Raw genomic sequence first — 21,088 nt, 5'->3', positions numbered from 1 at the left:
GTAAGAGTGTGTGGCTGGACTCGAGGACACCAACACACTTCCACTTAGGACATTACCGCTGCCATTTCTGTATCATAGAACTGGAACAAGAGACCAATCTGATTCTCATTCCCACTGCTCCAGGCTTCTCAGGAACAAAAGCCATTGCTGAGCTGGCTTTAGGCACTGGAAATTTTTGCAGCTGGGTCCACGTGAGACTGGCTGCAAACATCTTCCCAAACAAACCAGGGATAAATTATTCCTTTGAGCTCCTCTGAGGGGAAATGAAGCTTGCATTTATCTTGACAGGAGGTGGTGAAGCCATGTATAGATTTAGCATTTACAACTACTAGTGAGGAGAGCACTTGGCATCCACGGTTTAGTATATAAAAGAAAGTGTCAATTAACATGAAAATCTGCTCCTTGCCAGAAACACCCATTCACACTTAGATGCTTCCAACAATATTAATACCCGAGAGCCAACCAGCATCACGGGCTTGAAACGCACCAAAGAACCAACGTGAGACCACTGAAATGAGGATTCGCTTAACAGTCTGAACGAGCAAAAGAATACACACATGCACACTGCAACCTGCCAGAATCGCCATAGGAACTACTCTAGGTATGGCTATTAATAAAACAAACAAGTAATAAGCAAAGCCCATCTGGGCAAAGCACTTGCACTAAAGGCAATGCAGGAACTATGTTGATGGCACACCCCAGTCATCACTGACCTGTTCACTCTAACTCAGTATACAATGATTCTGAGAATGTTCTAGATCATGAATTCCTACAGCAGGACGAGGAAGGCTAGGGATCTCTCTTCAGAGTAACAGTTTGTTTGGTTTCTCTGTTTTTATGAGATGGGGGCTCATGGTATTACGGAAACTGCTCTTGAGTTTGAGGGCTCAAGAGATCCACCTGCCTCACTCTGTGAAGAGCAGGACTACAGGCACACACCAGCACCCCCATCTCAGAATGCTTAAAAAGAAAAAAAAAGATTTATCCTTATTTTACGTGGATGAGTGTTTTGCCTGCATATGTCTATGAACTACTTGCATACCAGGTGTTCACTGATGTCCAAGGAGGGCACCAAATTTCTGGAACAAGAGCTACACATGGTTATGAGCCACCCTGTGGGTGCTGGGAACAGGACCCAGGTCGTCTGGAAGAACAACCATATTTTTAAACCATTGAGCCATCACTCTGTCCCTCAGAATGCTTTACAATGCATAAAATAAAATTCAGAATTACAAAGGAAACAAGCAAATTAAGCAATTTTCTCTGTAGACTCTGAAGCCCCAACTTTTAACAAAAATTCAGTTACAGCCAGTAATGCTGCACAGCTTTAATTTCAGCGCTGCACCCAGGAGGCAGAGGCAGGGGCATCTCTGGGAGTTCCAGGCCAGCCAGGGGTACATAATGCAACTCTGTCTCAAAAGGCAGAACCCAGAGCATGGTTGTCTATTCAAGCTGGAAATTTTACCCCACTTGCTCCTTCTAAGAGAGCCGCCCCTCTGGACTGCACTGGTTTCTTTGCTTCTATTGATCTCTTTGGCTGCTAATATTCATTTGCTCTCCATTGTAAGAGCCAATGGAACAGGATTTCTGGCAGAGCAATGAAATTCTCAAGCCAAAACCAGCTGCATTTTAGTCTTCTCCTGTTTTCTGACAGGTTAATGTTTAACCGGCTCAGAGATTCACATAATGTACCTTGCACGCACATCTCACAAAATGACTCTCGGCAGACACAGGAGACAGTGACTCCCAAGAGGCCCATCTCCCCAGCTGCTCTCAAACGACGTTAGGATGTGGCCACATACACTAACTCTGTGGGCCCCACTGGGTCCCTTTCACCTGCTCGTCCACACCTTAGAACAAAGTCAAAAGGACTTCCTGAAACTTGGCCAAGTCTCCCCTCCAAGGAAATGGGGACACATAGTTGCTGGTGCCATTAGCCCTCGCCCCAGCTCAGCCTGTCCCTCCGTTCCACTCTCTACAGCTACAGAGAAAGTCAATTTTTACTTTCATGTAAATGGCCTGGTTTTTGATTGTTTTGTTTCTGCTTGCTTGTTTTTTATTTTTGAAACACTGTGTAGACCTCAAACTCACAGAAACCTACCTGTCTGTCCCCCAGTTGTTGGGATTCAAGGTGTGAACAACCAGGTTAAATAGCCTATTTTTATCTCAGTCATTCTGATTATGTGCATGAAAAGATTTTGTGTAAAAAAAAAGCACACAAAAATGCCTAAAATCAAATCTACGGCATTTATTCTGCTCTTTCTTTTGCCTCATTAAAAGCTGACGTTAGTCACTATGTGAGATGTCATATTCTTTGTAAGCCAGCAGAGAGTGTTCTCACCAGCCCAGCCCTCGTCTTCCATTGCAACCTTAGTTCTTAGAAAGCTGAATTCAACAGGAACTCAACTAAGATAAACAGGTTCCCACGCTGAACTGAGCAGCACAAAAGTATAATCAAATTTGTTTACCGGCCTAAGTTCCTGTTATACAGCCTTAAACAGCACCGAGAGGCTGTGAGGCACTTCCTACCACCGCGTGGTTAGAGAACACTGTGACAACCTGGTAGAGGCTGCTAGAATCTCACATAAATCTGATGGGTATTTTAACACTGGGATGACAGGACAGGACAAATACTGTGTAAATCCGCGTATCTGCGGAACGGAAGAGCCTGAAAAAGAGAAGAGAATGGTGGGCACGAGGGCCCGGAAGAAGAGGGAACCGGGAGTTACTATTTAGCATGCAGAACTTCCCATTAGAAGAAATAAATTGTGGCGATGGATGGGGGTGAAGGAAATCTAATAGTGGGAATGTGCTCTTTACTTAATTATAAAACCTGGAGCTCTTGTTATGTATTCTTTCCTGCAGTAAAAACAATGGAAAAACAATTAGCAATGTGCTGGGCACTTTCTGTGGGTAAAGAAATGAGACAAAAAAGCAGAAGCCATTCAGTGGAAGACACACATACTTTTAAGAATCACTATTCCCTGCTGTTTTCAAGGCCAAGCAGCATTTCAACCCCACTCTCTGCTTGGAGAAAAGCCGGAGGTGCTGTGCTGGTGTGGTGGTGAAGGGGGAGGAGCTTATCTCCCACTGCCCTCTTTACCCAGCACAGCCCCCAGAGCTGACTCCACTGCTGGCCAAGGACGGCAAGTGCTAGAGCCTGGGGGTGCTGCCTGCAGTCACACAGGGTACTGAGACTGAGATGGGAACATACCAGTGGGAACAGAAAATAAGATGGCTGAATACAAAACAAAGACGTTACTCTGTTTCACAAGAAAAACAGAAATTCAGGATCAACTCCATCCATGTCTGCCACATGCTGTGTGCAGCAGCTGCCGCAAACACAGGCGTTGTGAGACATTAGTATAATCCTGATTATCATAAAGCACATTACAAAACATCTTCAAATGTTTGTTATAGAGTATCATACCTGGTATTTATGTAGCGTGGCCCACCTTTGGACAGCACAAGTGGAACGTAGGACTGAAAGTGACCTGCTCAAAGGTTCACGGCTTAGGTAGAAGCCGCGCAAGAGTGGAACCCAGCACTCCAAGTAATTCTCAGTCTCCTAAGATTTCTAAGAGGTCTCAGGACTTTTGTCCTACATGAGCAAAGATTTAAAAACAAAAAAGTAATTTCTAGAATTCTATCAATCTCTCTCACAAACTTCTCAGTTACACTGTCTGAATAGCCCAACGAATATCGAGGTGGGCCTGGAGATAGGTACAAGATGACATAGGCCAGATCACACAAAACCAATTTAGCCAATGTATTAACGTTAGCCAATTTAACATACTGCAATAATGTATCACTAATAATTTATTACTTCTGCCACCTTGTGATCCCCATAAATGCATATTTATCTGTTAGTACACACATTTGTCACAGGATATATATAGAGAGGGAGGGAGGGAGGGAGGGAGGGAGGGAGGGAGGGAGGGAGGGAGGGAGGGATGGAGGGAGGGGGAGAGGGAGAGGGAGAGGGAGAGGGAGAGGGAGAGAGAGAGAGAGAGAGAGTGAGTGAGTTTGGTTTTTTAAGACAGGGTTTCTCTATGCAGTCCTGGAACTTGCATTGTAGACCAGGCTGGCCTTGAACTCACTGAGATCTGCCTGCTTCTGTCTCCCTGAGTGCTGGGATTAAGGGTGTAGGCCACCACTGCCTGGCCTTGTCACAAGATTTTTTTAAACATTTTACTGCATAAATACTGTAAATAAATGATGTGGAAATAAATGTTTGTGTGTCCCAAGTCTCTTGAAATTCTGCATAAAAATTAAAGTACTCTGCATCTGAGCTGTAGAAATGGTTTGACCCAGCAGCCCTCATACCAATTGTCTGTACGAAAGGCACTATTAAGGCATGCGAGAAAATAAATTTAGAAATGTTAAGACATTTTATTTCCGCATATGAGTGTTCTGCCTGTATCTATGAATGTGCTTGACCACCACTTGTACCTGGTGTCCACAGAAGACGATGTCACAGTCCCAGGAACTGGAGTTATCAATGGTGGGTGCTGGGAACTAAAATCAAATCCTTGGGAAAAGCAGCCAGTGCTCTTAACTCCTGAGATAATCCCTAACACCCAGAAGTATTTCTAAATTACTGACAGAAACCCTGTCGTTCACTAGTGACTTTGCGATTATGCATGAATACACGTTTTTCTTAATATTAGTTTGTTCTGTTTTCTCAAATTTACTTTAAACAAACAAACAAACAAACAAAAAACCACGTTTTCCCAAGGCGTCTTTGTGAGTTTTAATTTAGCTCAGTTAGTCGGGGAATCTGCATAAATTAACCATGCATTCCAATTGTCACCATCATTCCTCAGGACTCTGTGTGTGTGCATGCGCACAAGATGAGAGAATGAAGACCTTGACCAGTATGGAAATCAGTGTCCTTGCTTCTAAAGAGAAACCTTTATTTCCACTTCCTAAAAGTTCATATTGAAACCAAGTTTCCATGGCAAGCCTCTAGATGTCCTGTATTGTGTGTGTGTGTGTGTGTGTGCTTATGGAAACCATATAATAATGTACAATGGTCAGAGTCACATGGGGAGCTCTGTCTGATCCAGTTCAGGTCTCTGGTCTGTACTATGGAGCCTGAGAAAGAACACAATAATTACCTGGGATAGAGGCAAGCTAAGCTAACGTTTTCCCGACAGCAGCATACAAGGAAAGCAAGATTCCCAAACAGTAACACTCACCAACCTCAGTGCTATTTAGCTTTGATCAGAGGACTGTGATTGACATCCTTAACATCTGGAAGAAGGAAAAGTCAAAGAAAAGTTTTTAACTAAAATGAGATTGCCTTCACTTTCTAGGTGATTTCAATCCACAGAGTCCTGCAACAAGCGCTTAACCAGCGGGAGATATGACTGTGACATCAGCCCAGAGAAGCACTAGCTAAAGCCACAGCTACAAACAGCAACGGCAGCCAGGAAAGCCAGCAGTGCCAGGGGGTGGTGACACACGCCTTTATCCCAGCACACAGGAGGCAGAGGCAGGCAGATCTGTGAGCCTTAAGTCTGTAAAGTGGACAGCCAAAACTGTTACAAAAAACAGAGGGGAGAGGGAGGAAGAGAGGGAGAGATTGGTTAAAGTCTATGTGTATGTATAATTATATGAGAATTTTTAAAAGAATTTTTTTTTTTTTTGGTTTTTCGAAGCAGGGTTTCTCTGTAGCTTTGGTGCCCGTCCCGGAACTAGCTCTTGTAGACCAGGCTGGCCTCGAACTCCCAGAGATCGGCCTGCCTCTGCCTCCCGAGTACTGGGATTAAAGGCGTGCGCCACCACCGCCCGGCTAAAAGAAAAAATTTTTTTTAAATATTTACTTCTTTATTATGTATACAATATTTTGTCTACATGTATGCCTGCAGGCCAGAAGAGGGCACCAGACCTCATTACAGATGGTTGTGAGCCACCATGTGGTTGCTGGGAATTGAACTCAGGACCTTTGGAAGAGCAGGCCATGCTCTTAACCTCTGAGCCATCTCTCCAGCCCAAAAGAAAATTTTTTAATTGGTCCACTTGTCCTATGATTTTAGTAGCTTTTAAACAGTAACAACCCATCAGTTAAGTAATACAGTGAGCTAGAGCTGTACAATTTAGAATTCCAATTATCTAAGATGAAAATATTATGTGAAGATCCAGTGACAGACACCGGTAATAGTTTCGGGAGTTTCACGGCAGGTGTAGTCTTTTACAAGCCTGGACTGATTAGGTGAGGAAAGACAGTCATTAGAGGAATGCTTCCCATCTGTCCAAACTTCCATTCAGGAGAAGATGTGGCTCCCAACTAAGGTCAATCTATTGTTTTTTAATTAAATCAACATTAATTTTCTTAGTTGACTTCTTAGATGATCCAAAGGTCTGGCCACCTCAAAATGAACATTATCCATTATAAAACTCCAGCATTTTCCAGATGAAATTCCTAACTTTTGGCTTCAATCTTTTTCCTCCAGGCTCATAGGATGTTTAACTCCCACATTCTGACTCTGCCTAGGAAATGTTGGACACAAGTTAGAGATCTGAAAGCCTAGCTGAACAGCACTACCAGAGTTCACAGATCACCAGCCCACGACCAAGAAGTCAATCTCTTCAGACAGTTTTGGTCATTTTCCCCCTCGGGTCAGCTCTGAAAACTCCAACTGCCCCCTCCCATCCTAAATGAAGGTATCTGACTGGTTAGGATGATTCCATGTAAACAGAAAGCAATAGAAGTAGTATGTAGAGGCCAAAAAGTAGAGAACTTCTATTTTTAATTAACAGAAAGGTTTAAAAAATAGACAGATTCAAATGAAAAATACAAAATGCATTCTAAAGTAAAATTAAGCATGGATTATCTATTATTTTAATTATCAACACCATTTCATTAAACCCAAAGTATAGAAAAGTCATGAAAACAACATTTCACTAGTTCTCGTTCCCAGATATTTTATATTACAGAATACAGCAAAGGAAAGACAAGTTCAGAGTAGGACTTAGGAACCCCTACACTTGGGAATTAGGTCAATTGCTGATTAAAATCAATACTTTTCTTTCTTTCAGATGACATTTTCCTAGACCTAAAGAAATGCATGTCAGATAATAGTTATACTGTCTGCACAAGAATGATTTCCCCGTGAGAACTAAAAATTTTAAAAGCTGCCGGCAAAGGCACTGGTCACTGTGGCTTGCTCTTCGAAGCAGTTCTGACCACCAACCTTTTAAATGAGTAGGAGGTGTCATCAAAAGATGAACCGGGTCCAATCTGAAAAGACTGGACCTCAAAAGGCACTGCTCAAACGACTGATCTGAAATGCTCAAAATGCACTCTGTTTGCCAACCTCAGAGGCCCACTCAGTGTTCAATGACAGTTGCTATACATTGTACAAAGAGGACTGTCGCTCTCAGCACAAGCAGAATATACACCAGGAAGCCGGACTATGACTCACACCCTCGTACACAGACTGGACAGAACACCCTCAGCCCTAGATTTGAGAACAGCACCACAAATCCAGAGACCCATTCTACCGAAACCCACTCTCAAAGGCCAAAGCATACTCAGCAGGAGCAAAAGGAAACAGAAGACAGGGTTTCCAGAAAGGAGTAGTTACAAGCAGGAGTAATCCTGGACTCTTTACTCACCATTTTAATACTGCTGCCAACTGTAACAGATTAACATCTGCACACATGACAAAGTGGAAAAAAGCCCCCAAAGGCAAGTTTAGAAAAAGAGCAGCCTGACTATGGATCACTACAATTAACACTGCTACAGCAAACAAACGGCAAACAGGGATTTGGCACCACATTTACAGGAAAAGCATGCACTGTTAATACAGCTTAGATGTCTCCCAACAAAAAAGGCCACGAAGATGGAAAATAGGGGCACCTCATACAAGATTCTCCATGACGGAGACAAACAGGCAAGAATCAAGTGGTCACTTTAGTAGATCTGTAGCAGCAAGTCATTGGTTCTCAATTTAGCAGTCTGCATCTCTAACTGACAGCTATCCTGTGTGTGACTGTATCCAAGAAGCGGAGTTTATATCATATTACGTCAGTACTCACCTAGAAATTTGGTAACCAGCATAAACAAGGCTAACCTTCGACCACAGCTTAGCAATGAGTGCTAGGAGCAAACTGTAGAGCTCTCCAATTTAACTGCTGGTTGGAAGCCACCATGGCACTTTAAACATGACAGCAACACGAATTTCATTCAGAAAAGCTGTAGTAACGTAGTCCCAATAACCAGGAAAAAATTTAATTATGGAAATATTACACCTGACTGTTCCAAGAGGTAAAAACAAACAGCTCCTACTAAGAGGAATATTTTCAAGATGTCTGGTCACATCATGTGCATAGTTAAGACTGAGTTCTCAGAAGATTCTTTTGCAAACAAGTAAGATTTTTTTAGTTTTTCTTCTCTTGATGAGAAAAATCTTAGAAACTAACTACTGGTGATTTGTTAAGAAGGAAAAAAGTAAGCTACATATTTAAGTTCTGGAATGCAGCACCTTGACGTCAACACGCCCTAAACATTTGAGATTAGAAAATCCGAGCGATGCCTCGATGAGCCAGCCACACTTTACAGCTGTTCCAATTCCAATGTCTGACGCGAACGCCTCATGCCAACTAAACATTCCCTAATACAGAAGATTGTGCTAAAGAGTGCTAAGATTCTGCATGCTGCTGCCATTCCCTGGTCCCGTCATGCTTGCAGCTGACCCAAGAGACAGCAGGTGGTGTCGGGTCTCAACACTCCTCATTGCAGTAACTGAAAAAGAAGAACACCGTTAATTAGAAAAACAACTACAAAGGCAGACAGAACACCCCACCAGAGCAGTGTAACCAACTGCCGAGAGTTTACCTGTCACTAATCCCGTCTCCTCAATAAAGCCCACATTCCTTTAGGTTGTTTTTAATGATGACATCTGTAACAGCATCAAACACAAACTGCACATTTTTGGTGTCTGTGGCACAGGTGAAGTGAGTGTAGATCTCCTTGGTATCTTTTCTTCGGTTCAGATCTTCGAACTGGCACTGAATGTAAGCAGCTGCCTCTTCGTATGTATTGGAGCCTGAAACAGACAACCAACACTGTCAGCTCCAATCATAACAGCCATCCATATGTACTTAAGAAAGGCAACACCACACAACCGAATACAAACAGAATTCTTCCTCTATTTCTGTTGTCATTAGGATGTTCTATAATCACTACATTCTTCAGGAAAACGGACTACCACTGTAAAATAAAATCATCACACACAAGGAATAAGGAAAAGAACAAGTTTCACTTCCTCTTCATTTAGATTGTTTAGCTAAAAAAGAAATCTAGACAGTGTACAGAGGAAAAGTAGGCAGTTATGTTTCTAGACAATGCAAGTGTTTAAAAGGCACATGTTGCCCCTTGGAGTGATCCTGAAATAAGGATCCCAAGAAGGTAAAGCATTCATTTCAAAATCATTCCAGTTTTTAAAAGTCTTAAGTCAAGGCAAACTAGCAGATGGAAAGAAGTGGGACCCTAGTTCTATACTCTGACACAGGTCTCACTCTCATGACTTCCTACCTCATCCTCCCAAAGCAGCATTCAGGCATCACCATTATGCACAGCTAGCAACACACTTTAAAGGCTGAGTTCCATCTCAATAGAGCTGCTGCTTTTTAAGGAGTAGGGAGGAGAAGACCAACAGCAAGCCTTACTTTTAATACGTATCAGCACTCGCCATCTACTTTCTACATCATCTTTTGGCCTTGGGAAGCCTTTAGTTAGGACAGACTTAGAAACTGCCTGTTAAAGTCAGGTAAACTATAAAGACAACATGCAGCTGGTAGTGCTGGCCTGGAGGGATGGCTCAGCCCTTGAAGGCTAGGCTCACAACCTAACTATAAGAACAGTTAGCTCGCCAGATGGTGGTGGCACACACCTTTAGTCCCAGCATTCGGGAGGCAGAGGTAGGCAGATCTCTGTGAGTTTGAGGCCAGCCTGGTCTACAGAGCAAGTTCCAGGACAGCTCCAAAGCTACAGAGAAACCCTGTCTTGAAAAACCAAACAAACACCAAAAAAAACCACACAAAACAAACAGTCAGTTCCAAAGGTCATTTTCTAGTCTTTTTGAAATCTGTATTGCTGGCTACTCACTTTGTAAGCATGTTCCTTGCTTTCTTAAGAAAAAAAATTATTACACTTATTTATTTATGGGGTGTATGTATGTGGGTTCATGCATGCCACAGTGTGCACATGGTAGTCAGAGGGCATCTTCCAGGAGTTGGTTCTGTAAGTCCCAGGGACTGAACTTGGGTCATCAGGCTTAGCAAAAAGCACCTATACCTGCAGAGCCATCCCCCTGGCCCAGTGCCCTAAAGTAAGATACTGGTTGTTTTCTTTTATAGACTTTATAAACCTTTATTTCTCTCCTATTGATAGCTAGCATGTTTCTCACTTTATCACTTTCTCTCCTCATTTTACAATCATCTCTCTGACTATAAAAAGAATATCGTGTCTCAGCTAACAAGAGTCCTTCTGTGGAAATAATTAACTATGGCTTTTCACATAGTGGTACAGTCCTGCCATTCTTGTTTGTGATCCCTAATCTCAAATAAATGACTGGCCTCCAGCTTTTTACCTTTTTTTTTTTTTTTTTTTTTTTTTGGTTTTTCAAGACAGGGTTTGGCTGTACTTTTAGAGCCTGTCCTGGAACTAGCTCTTATAGACCAAGTTGGTCTCAAACTCACAGAGCTCACAGAGAACTGCCTGCCTCTGCCTCCCAAGTGCTGGGATTAAAGGCGTACACTACCACCGCCTGGCATACTTTCTTTAGCCATAACCAGAATCTTTTGCTAGAAACTCAACTGGAGGTTAAGCAATCCCAGTGCAGCCTCGTTGTTTTAATGGAGGGGACACAGAAATGGTGGCAATGCCATCTTTCACCTTATGAACTGAATAGCCAAGAAAGTCAATAAGTGGACAGAAAAGAAAGAATGAACACGGAGTTGAGGTAAGAGATGAAGGTTACTTGCAGTGGGTACAGTATGTACCCACCAGAACTCCACGTTACACCCAGTGAACGCGTGAGTCATCGCTGCTGACCTAAGACCCACAACCTTTACCTGTGTATTCTGGGTAACAGATTGTTAATGGGCTCCTCTTTATTTTTTCCTCAAAAAGGTCTTTCTTATTAAGAAAGAGGATGATTGACGTGTCTGTAAACCACTTGTTGTTACAAATGCTGTCAAACAGTTTCATGCTTTCATGCATCCGGTTCTGAAAAGCAAACAGGATTTGGATGGGTTAGCAGCAAAATGAACTCACGGAACTAAGTTAGACATTAGCATAGCTTGAAGCTGAGTCAATCTTGATTTGTGCAATTCTTGGGGTTAGAGGATGAGAAGGGATGGCTGACAAGATGCAATCCTGTCCACATAATGTGGCTACCGAGAGAAAATGGAGACTGGAACAATTAATTGGTTTTGGAAATCTAACCTCAATGACAAGAAAATAAAGGCATTAAGTTTTGGTTTTCGTGAGCAAATGGTGGCAACCCATCTTCCTAGGAGTTCTGTCCATTTCCTAGCTGTATCGAACGTTTTAACATACCATTTCCTCATCCTCGGCCAGAACAAGGTCATAGTCACTCAGGGCCACACAGAAGATAATCGCTGTCACTCCCTCAAAACAGTGAATCCACTTTTTCCGTTCTGATCTTTGGCCGCCTACATCAAACATTCTGAGTAAAGAAAGAAAGCCCAGATTCAGCAAAGTCACATTTACAGTTCTCTCTAGTCTGTCATGGTTAAGAACCTCCTCGTTATCACATATTCAAATCCCATTTATAACAGAAAAGACAAGGTTCAAATCAAATATGTCTAAGTAATTGTCAGTGGCTAAAAGCAGAGCCCACAGCTGAGCCTCCTCCCTTTCAAAACATGTACTGGATGTGCCAAATGTCAGCAGAGTTAAGAACTAAAAGTGGATTGAAGGAAGGAAGGAAAAGAAAGAACCCATGCAGAGCTGAAGAGCCCAGCTGAAGATAACTGCAGCCATAACAACTGGTGTTTGCTGGGTGTTTACCATGGTGCCAGGCACTACACCCTAGACCAGCTGGCACTCTAAATCCACTTTCTTTCTTTTAAAGATTTATTTATTTATTATGTATACATTGTTCCGCTTGCTTGCCAAAAGAGGGCACCATATATCATTATATAATGGCTGGAAAGTCACCAAGAGGTTGCTGGGAATTGAACTCAGGACCTCTGGAAGAGCAGCTGGCACTCTTAATCTCTGAGCCATGTCTCCAGCCCCTCTAACTCCACTTTCTTTCCTTAGCCTCACTATGCTGCCTCTCAAAGTGGCTTGTTTTCTCCCAACTTGCATTCTGAGTCCCAAGTTTATTTGCCTTGTGTTAATGAAAAACATACAGAGATACTTGCATAAAAAATTAAATTTTATATTGGAATTCTAAGAATTGATCAATATTTTTTTTTAAATCCCTGCACCAAGTTTGGGGGTAATGACTCAGCCAGTATTCTGGAGGCCTAGAAGAATGGCAAGTTCAAGGCCAGCCTGTGCTACACTGCAGGACTATCTCAAAAATAAATAAGCCTAAGCAGCATTTTCCAACACCATATCTTGCTTGAACCTAATCAGCAGTAGCAAAGCCTCAACTGCTCACACACTATGTTCTGTTCCAGACTTATTTTAGACCTCTAAGTGCTAAGTTTGTGTCAACACTGTCTGTTTTTACTTTCTACAATGACAGGAACAGCTGACCTTCTCGGATGGGGTCAGCAGTCAAATGTTCACATACTCTCACGATCCGTGTCTGGCTAGTGAGTGAAATCTTCAGTAACTCAGAGCCTAAATGTCCAGGGATTTTTTTTTTTTGCTCCATAGATTAAGAGAAGTAAGATCCATGTGCTTTCTCTAAGTACTTCTGACGTGAGCATTCATCCTCTCTCTTCCTGGCCCAACTCTCCCTTCTGGAGGATCCTGTAGTTCTTTGCAACCTTTGGTCTTGTGCGACAGCTAAATAATGTCATCACAAGTTGGCCTTAGTCCAGAGTCCACTGAAGGGCTTAAAAAGGCTAACATTTCACCATATAAATCTTTGAAAGAGAGGTATATTAGCACACCAATAATTGCAGGTAACGTCCCGTTTTCTGTAAAGTCCATAAAACTAGCAGAATGCTATAAATTCCCACTACCAGCTTTTAGTACATAGTAACACAGTATTATTCACTAACAGATCAACATTTTATAAACATTACCTCATAACTGAGAGGCAAGTAAGCAATTACACAATGCCTTGCATATGGTAGATGCTCAATAAATGTTTGAATAAATGGATAGTGGTTTTGCCTAGAGAGAAGAGGAAAAGGAAGAGGTGATAGTACTTCATAATCAGGTATCTCCAGCCAATAATGACGTGGATGTGGCACTTTCATCTGACTGGCTACTCATCCTAGCATAGAAAGAGAGTAAGTAATTTGACTTGGCTACTGACCCTTACATAGAAAGACAAGGTTACCTAGCTAAAGACCATTCTATGAATGACCAAAAATGTTTCCCACACTAAATACTGGTTTTGGTATTTAATTAGAATTGAATTATTAATTTTACAGTACACAAAGAAACATCTCATTCCTATGGCTTCAAGGGTAATCCATACAGTTTCTGCTGATTTTGTTATTAAGTTCATCAGTACTTAAGATAAGCAGCCAGTTCACCCTAAAATCCTTCACTAGGTTTCAAATCTAAGTTAGTGTGCTAAGATTCCAATACCTTACCACGTAGTGGTGCATGCTTTTAATCCTAGTACTCAGGAGGCAGGCAGAGGCAGGCAGATCTCTGAGTTTGTGGCCAGCCTGGTCTACAGAGTGAGCGAGTTATAGGACAGTCAAGGCTACATAGAGAGACTACGTCTCAAACAAATAAAAAGACTTCAATACCTTGCTGGCTGGGTAGAGGTGCACACTTTAACCTTTAATCCCAGAACTCAGGACAGCCAAGGCTACACAGAGAAATCCTGTCTCAAACCCTGCCAACCCCAGGAATTCCAATACCTCAACTGGTACTGGTGCTTAAGTCCTGTGTGGACTTGGAAGCCCTGACTCTTCACTTGAGGATCTGAGGTAGCGCTCCCTTTGTGTGCAGTAGCAGCGACTTCCACACTCACACAGTCACAACCAAGTAACCTCTCAAAACCTTACCACACCCGGTGTTGGAGGGGGAAAGGTTGCTTCCAACTCAAAGGTCACGAACAGAAAAAAAAAGGAAGCAACAGCAGTTTTAGCATTTTAAAAAGAGAAGTGGAGGCTTTTTCTTAGAATGACTGGTGTCAGGAAGAAATTCTTTTAAAGCACTAGAATGTCCTCTAGAACAATTGCTGTTTGTGTCACCACCATAAAACACCTCTATTCCCAGGCCTACTTTGCACGGCATACATCAATACAAAAGCCAAGTTTAGCTCCACCCCATTAAGCCGGGAAGGGGCCAATGAGAGAATGCTGCTAAGAAAATATTTCTATTTTAGTATCACAATGTCAGAACAAAGCCATCTATGAAAGTTATTTTCTAACTACTCAGCACTGTTGCAATCCTAACAACACTCAATACCTATTTGGCAACTAAGAAAAAAGTCTTGAAAATAAATGTGAATTAACACAGATTGGCAATTACATGATTAATTCTAATGGTAGGTAAACTGTTAATTAGTTTTACATTCAATTTCCTCTAAATGGGCATAAATACTTATGTTACTTGGAGAAAAAAATAAATATGTGGAAAAAAAAGTATGTGCGTTTCAATCAGATGCGACCTTAAGCTAATGGCCGATAAATATATTTAGTTTCTAAACCAAGGACCCCTGCTTACAAAACTTTACACCCCTACAGAGAAGTTAACTAAGAGGGACTAATAAGCCAGGTGTGGTGGTGTATGCCTGAGCACTTGGCAGTTAGCAGCAGAGAATGCAAGTTTGAGGCCAACCTGTTCTACATGGTGAGACCTTGTTTCAAAACCCAAAACAAGTCCATGTTGGCTAATCTATGCAACGCACAGGCAGGGAAAGGCTTTAACTTACTTGAAGTACAGCTCCTTGAAGGTGAAGTGTGTCTCCACAATGCCTGTAGTCTTCACTCTTGTCCGAAGAACATCTTGTTGAGTTGGAATGTAGTTGGTCTGGGATATTCTATCCAAATCATTTAGGTAACTAGATGAAATACACATTGGTTTTTACTTGATAAAGCCAACCATGGACACAACGGGTCAACAGACTAAACTATCTACTTAGCAAAAAGTAGATCCTGAGACTAGCTAGGTACTAGATGTGTAAGGTCCAAGGTTCAATCCTAAGTACCAACAAACCACAAAAAAGTAGACCCTAAAACTCACTGATGGGACAGAAGAATATTATCTCTTCGGTGTCACAGAATGAGAGGGAAAAGCAAATCTAGCAGGGGGAAATTAATAGGTTCTGCACAAAGTAACAAAAATGGCTTTAAATATGCTGTGAAGGCATATTTTAAAACCATGGCAATTTTGTTCCTGCTAAAGAAAAATTCCTGAAATCTAATATGAAATAGGTTATGTATTTATACAGAAAAAAAAAAAACAAACCTACAGGTGGCACAGACCTGTAAGCCCGGACTCCAGAGTTCCAGGAAAGCTTGGGCTACATAGTAAGACCCATGAAAATAAAACACAAAAAATTAAAACACACGTTCTTGGATACTTAAATTTATGTCGGTTGCATACATAACTATTTGAGAGCTCATTAGGGAATAACATTTGAATTACAAAAATTAGAAGAACTACACTCGGTGTCTCACCAGTATATGCCTGTAAAACCAGCATTTGGCAGAGGCAAGAGGCTCCAAGTTTGAGAGCAATCAGGAAAATATACATATATACAGAAGTTTCAGGCCAGCCTGGGCTATGTAACAAGATCCTCATTGACTCCAGACAGAGAAGTACAAGAGCGGGCGGCACTACTGGAAGTGTGTCACCCAGCTCTTCCACAAACCGGATCCAAATCAAGCTCAGATGAACAACTTTGGCGGGAGACAACTCTATACCCAACAAGTAACTGGGAGTCACAGCGTACCCACTATATGACAGAAGAAGCAATTAAAAATCTACCTTTGATGACCACTGAACTACCTAAACTAGCACATAAAAACAATCCTATTTTTAAAAAGTGGACAAAAATCCTGTTACTGTATGCCAAACCGTTTCCACTATAAGAGTTAAGGAAACTCGTAACAATTTGTGACAGAATGAGGATGGGGAAATATAATACTAGAGAAAATACCTTAATAATCAAAAGTGCACACTATCTAGCTCAGAGAGGGCTACAGATGACAAGTACTCACGAGCTCCCCAACACACACACACACACACACACACACACACACACACACACACACACAACCACATTTTTAAAATACACCATGAAAACAGGCCTTAAAAACATGTAGGGGCCAAAATGGGATCCCATGTAATAGTAAAATAGCAGTAGTAGTTACCAATTCTTTAAAGCTAATACTCAAGAGAACTTTCTTGATGAAGAAATGATTCAACTCTATTCTCTGACATAATATTCTCATTCTACAGAAGTCTACTAGCATAGTTTGGCACAAGGTGTGAATGGTGCTGGGTTCTGTGGCGCAGGCTTGTAATCTCAGCATTTAGAAGGCTGAAGCAGAGGGATCACAAGCTCAGGCCTGCCTGGGCTATACAATGAGTTCACTGGCAACATGAGCGAGATTGTGTCTCAAAATAAAAACTAAAAAGAGGGTTGAGGATGTAGCTCACTGGAAGAGCATGCGCTAACATGCAGGAGACTTTAGTTCGATCCCTAGTACCCACCCCCACACAAAATTAAGTGGCAATCACTACTACCAGAAAGATTCGTAGTACAATAGAGAGAGTGTAAAAAGGGCTGACACACCAGATGCGGGGCTGCACACCTCTCATCCTAGCATGGTGGGCAGAGGCAGGTGGATCTCTGTGTGTTCAAGGCCAGCAGAGCTACACAGTGAGATCCTGTGTCAAATATAACAGCAAACCAGGGTGTGCACGCGTGTGAGAGAGAAGACATATCCGATTTTAGCTTCCCCTGCAGTTGGCCGTCAGTACCTGTCCTATACACAGGGACCTACCTCTACTGGGCATCTCCGCCTCACCTGCCTGCTGTAAATGCACCACAGAGAGTCTTAAAGTGAGAGCGCTGAACAAAGGATTCTATAGACTTCTGGACGTTTCTCATACTTAAATATTTCCTTAAGATAAGTACTGAACTTTCTCTAGACTCACCAAATCATTTTCTATTACAGTTTCAAGGGGAAAAAATTACTTACTATGAGGCAGAATCATTGAGCTGATATTCTCTGGATCTGCTGAAACAAGCCTGCACCCCACCATCTCGCCATAGCCGTTTAATCACGCCTGCGAGTTCTGAAGTCATGACTCCTTCTTCAGCACTGCCAGCTAAGACAAATAACTGTCTGGCATCATCCTAGGAAAACAATTAAGAGAGGGCAGATGAGTTCCCACTTCTTTAAGACTAGACGAGTGTCATGCATATATACACATACGTTAGATGTCATACCACCATCCTTCTGATGGACTCCCAATTCTCTCTCCTGATGACTCAAGAGTAATGCCTGGGTGGGAGTAGGGAATACTGGTCTGTGAGACACAGCATAAAGACAATGCAATAGATCTCCATGCTGTTAAAGTAAGCCCTGAATGAGGACTGGGAGCACGGCTCAGTGATCAAGTACATGCTATGCAAGCATGAGGACTGAGGTCGGATCCATGTAAAAGCTGAAGGCCACAGCACAAGTGAGCTACATCCTGTAACCTCAGTGCTGGGAAGCACAGAAAGAAGGATCCCTGGAGGTCACTGGCCTACCATTCTGGCCAAAATGGCATGCTCCCCATCTGGAGAGACACTGTCTCCAAACATAAGGTGGAAAATGGTAGAAGAAAACATCTGCAATCACCCTCCAGCCTCCCACACTCTACGCCCACACATATACGCACAGGTGTATATGTTCCCGAGACCTGTGGGGTATAGCTCAGTGGTAGAGCATGTGCCTACCACTACGTAGAAACAAAAAGATGTGCGCATTAAGAAGTGGAGTCTGAACATGACTCAGGGACTACGACAAAGGTTGCCTGCTCCTTCCCCTTCACTGCAGAGAGCAGACAGGAAGGAGATGATTAAGGCCAAGTAACAGGAATCAAGCCCTCAAGGAAAATGTTAGGAAATCTAGGGAACACCACCAACATTCTCCAGCAGGAGAAAAGATAGCAGCAGAGAAAGACGATCATAATGTCCTGACCTTCAGAACATTTTATTAGTTGTAATAATTATAGTTCCTAATAATTTATTAGGAATTTTATTAGTTTGTAAGCCTTAAAAAAGGTGATATGAGAATTTTGATGGTTTAATTTATTTTACCCATTTCTATACACATGTAAAACTGAACACAGCAGGACAGTGGTGGCGCACATCTCTAATCCTAATACTCAGGGAGGCAGAGGTAAGTGGATCTCTAAATTCAATGTGTACAGACTGAGACAGGACAGCCAGGGTTACACAGAGAATCCCTGTTCCAAAACAACAACCAAACTGAACCCAGATCTCAAAGATTTCTCTATATAAATCTAGCATTTACAACCTTAAAAATTCCAAGTAACTATAAAGATGAAGTTATTTTTTAATCACATAATACATAAATAGAAAGTAAAGGGAGAAGAGATTATATATGTCTTTTATTTGTTTTGTTTTTCTAGACAGTTTCTCTGTGTAACAGCTCTGTTGTGGAACTCACTTTATAGACCAGGCTGGCCTTGAACTCAGAGATCTGCCTGCCTCTACCTCCTGAGTGCTGGGATTAAAGTTGTGTGCCACTACCACCTGGGATGTTTATATCAACAAAAACAAAAACTAGCAAACAAAAAGCACTGTGGAACACAGATGCAGTAACACTGACAATTTGTACATCTACCTAATCACCCACAAAATCACCACACTGCACTTAAACTAACTCTGCCGAACTCTACGTCCAGATTCTGTCCGATATTCACCTGGCAATTCTGTAGATCTCTGTAACAATTTTCATGCACGATCTGCACTTCCTCTCTCGCTCTCGTTTCTTTTTTCATGTGGTGTGGGAATACTGTATATGTAGATCTCTATAACAATTTTCATGCACGATATGCACTTCTTCTCTCGCTCTCGTTTCTTTTTTCGTGTGGTGTGGGAGTACTGTATATATATGTGTGCACACCCACCCACGTATGTGCATACAGGAGAGCCAGAGGAAGGGCTCAGATGTCTCTATCACCCTGCCTTATTCCCGTGAGACACGGTCTCTCATGAAACCTCAAGTTCGTCATTTAGCTAGACTGGCCAGCCAACAAGCTTCCAGGATCTGCCTGTCTCTGCACCTAGTACAGGGGAAGCAGACACGGAGGACCATGCATGATTCCCTGTAACAATGGTACTAGGAGTTCCTTATGCTTACACAACAAGCACTCTTAGCCACTCAACCATCTTCTCAACCCCTCTTCTCTCTTTCAAAATAATAATGATGATGATGATAAATAAAAGAGCAAATGATTAAGAAATGTTTAACCATTATACAAACTGTCAAACATTCTAAATAACAAGTAAGATTTTTTTCCACATATGGTATACTGCTTTATGTAACATCTGAAAACTACACAAGTACTGAAATTTGAGCTATACTCAAGCAGGCATACAAATAATTAAGCACATGTATTTTTTTAATACCATGTTATTCTAATTTTAGAAACTTCAAAATACTATATACTGGTACTGTTCTGATTCTGAGAATGTTCTTTTTAGTTTGTTTGTTTGTTTGAGACAGGGTTTCTCTGTAGGTTTGGAGCCTGTCCTGGAACTAGCTCTTGTAGATCAGGCGGGCCTCGAACTCACAGATCTGCCTGTTTCTGCCTCCCGAGAGCTGGGAATAAAAGTGTGTGCCACCACTGCCTGGCCTCTAAGAATGTCCTTAAGGAACATTTTCCCCTTTCTACTTAATTGCTCACCAGCCTGCTCCAGCTTCCTGAAAATAAAGCCCTCTCCGTAGGCTTACAGAGTGCCCCTCCTGACAGCAAACCTTAAACAGATACGAAAGAGAACTGTACCGTACTCGGCTCTATTCTTTTCACTCTCTTAACAACCATTAAAAACTAGAGGAATAAAAAAGATAAATACAAATATAAAGCCTTAGCTATGAGAGAAAAAGAGAAACTACGGAAGATTAAAACTTTAAAAGCTTATTTTAAAAGGACTTTGGATTAGGCTGAGCGGTCGCTGTAAAGACAGATGACTCAGGAGTCCTGGGAGGGACTATGAATGTCAGGTCTACCTGGCGACACAGGAGTATTACTGATACCAGCTGTGTCTGTGCGTGAACACAAGCATGTGTGTGGAGCAAAGGACAACCTCAGTACTGTTGCTAAGGAGCATCTGCCTTGTTTGTTTGTTTGAGGCACCGTCTCTCCTGATTCGGCTAGGCTGGCTGGCCAGAGAGCCCCCAGGATCCTCCTATCTCGGTCTCCCCGGCACTAGGGTTTTAAGTTCACACCAACAACACCTGCTTTTTGTGAGTTCTGGGGATCAAACTCAGGTCGTCACAGAGAGCAAGGATTTTACTGACTGAGCTCTCTCCCCAGGCCCTGATGACATCTGATGAAGGAAGTAAATAAAAGGAGAGGAACGGTCAAGAGAAACAGAGGCGGACAAGCGATGGAAAGAAGCACGAGCTAAAGGAGCCGTCCCCGAAACTAAGAGGAATAAGTAAGTACCAGGAGAAAAGCCAAGAGAGACAGGAAAAATCAATAAACACAGTTCTGTCAGCTGCAGAATACAACAAGTACTAGAGAGAAGTATCTGGATAACATGAAGGAGAGAAAAGAACACGGAAGAGCTCCAGTGCAAAGAAGAAAAGTCAACAAGAGACGAAGACTGGAAAGGGCTAAGATAGGAATAAAAACTTTACTTGAACTCTCCAATTTCCCTAAGAAGAACAGAAAACTAGCCTGCACAGAAAGACCACTGTGAATTTAAATCAA

At 42.1% G+C, this 21,088-nt stretch overlaps 1 protein-coding gene across 1 annotated transcript in view; it reads right to left on the bottom strand.

The window, feature by feature from the left end:
- Positions 1 to 6,722: 6,722 nt before the first annotated feature.
- The window catches only part of Gnai3 (G protein subunit alpha i3), a 39,500-nt gene continuing 25,134 nt past the window's right edge, over positions 6,723 to 21,088 (bottom strand). Inside the window, exons 4-9 of the mRNA XM_075981618.1 lie at positions 17,335 to 17,492; positions 15,057 to 15,185; positions 11,573 to 11,702; positions 11,086 to 11,239; positions 8,846 to 9,056; positions 6,723 to 8,752 (exon numbers count right to left, since the gene is read on the bottom strand). Coding sequence (XP_075837733.1) covers positions 8,866 to 9,056; positions 11,086 to 11,239; positions 11,573 to 11,702; positions 15,057 to 15,185; positions 17,335 to 17,492 — 762 coding nt within the window. The 3' untranslated portion in view covers positions 6,723 to 8,752; positions 8,846 to 8,865. The remainder of the gene's footprint in view (positions 8,753 to 8,845; positions 9,057 to 11,085; positions 11,240 to 11,572; positions 11,703 to 15,056; positions 15,186 to 17,334; positions 17,493 to 21,088) is intronic.

The sequence above is a fragment of the Microtus pennsylvanicus genome, chromosome 7, assembly GCF_037038515.1.
Source record: "Microtus pennsylvanicus isolate mMicPen1 chromosome 7, mMicPen1.hap1, whole genome shotgun sequence".
NCBI lineage: Eukaryota > Metazoa > Chordata > Mammalia > Rodentia > Cricetidae > Microtus > Microtus pennsylvanicus.
Note: the sequence above shows the minus strand (reverse complement) of the source record. Positions and strands in the feature narration are given on the sequence as shown.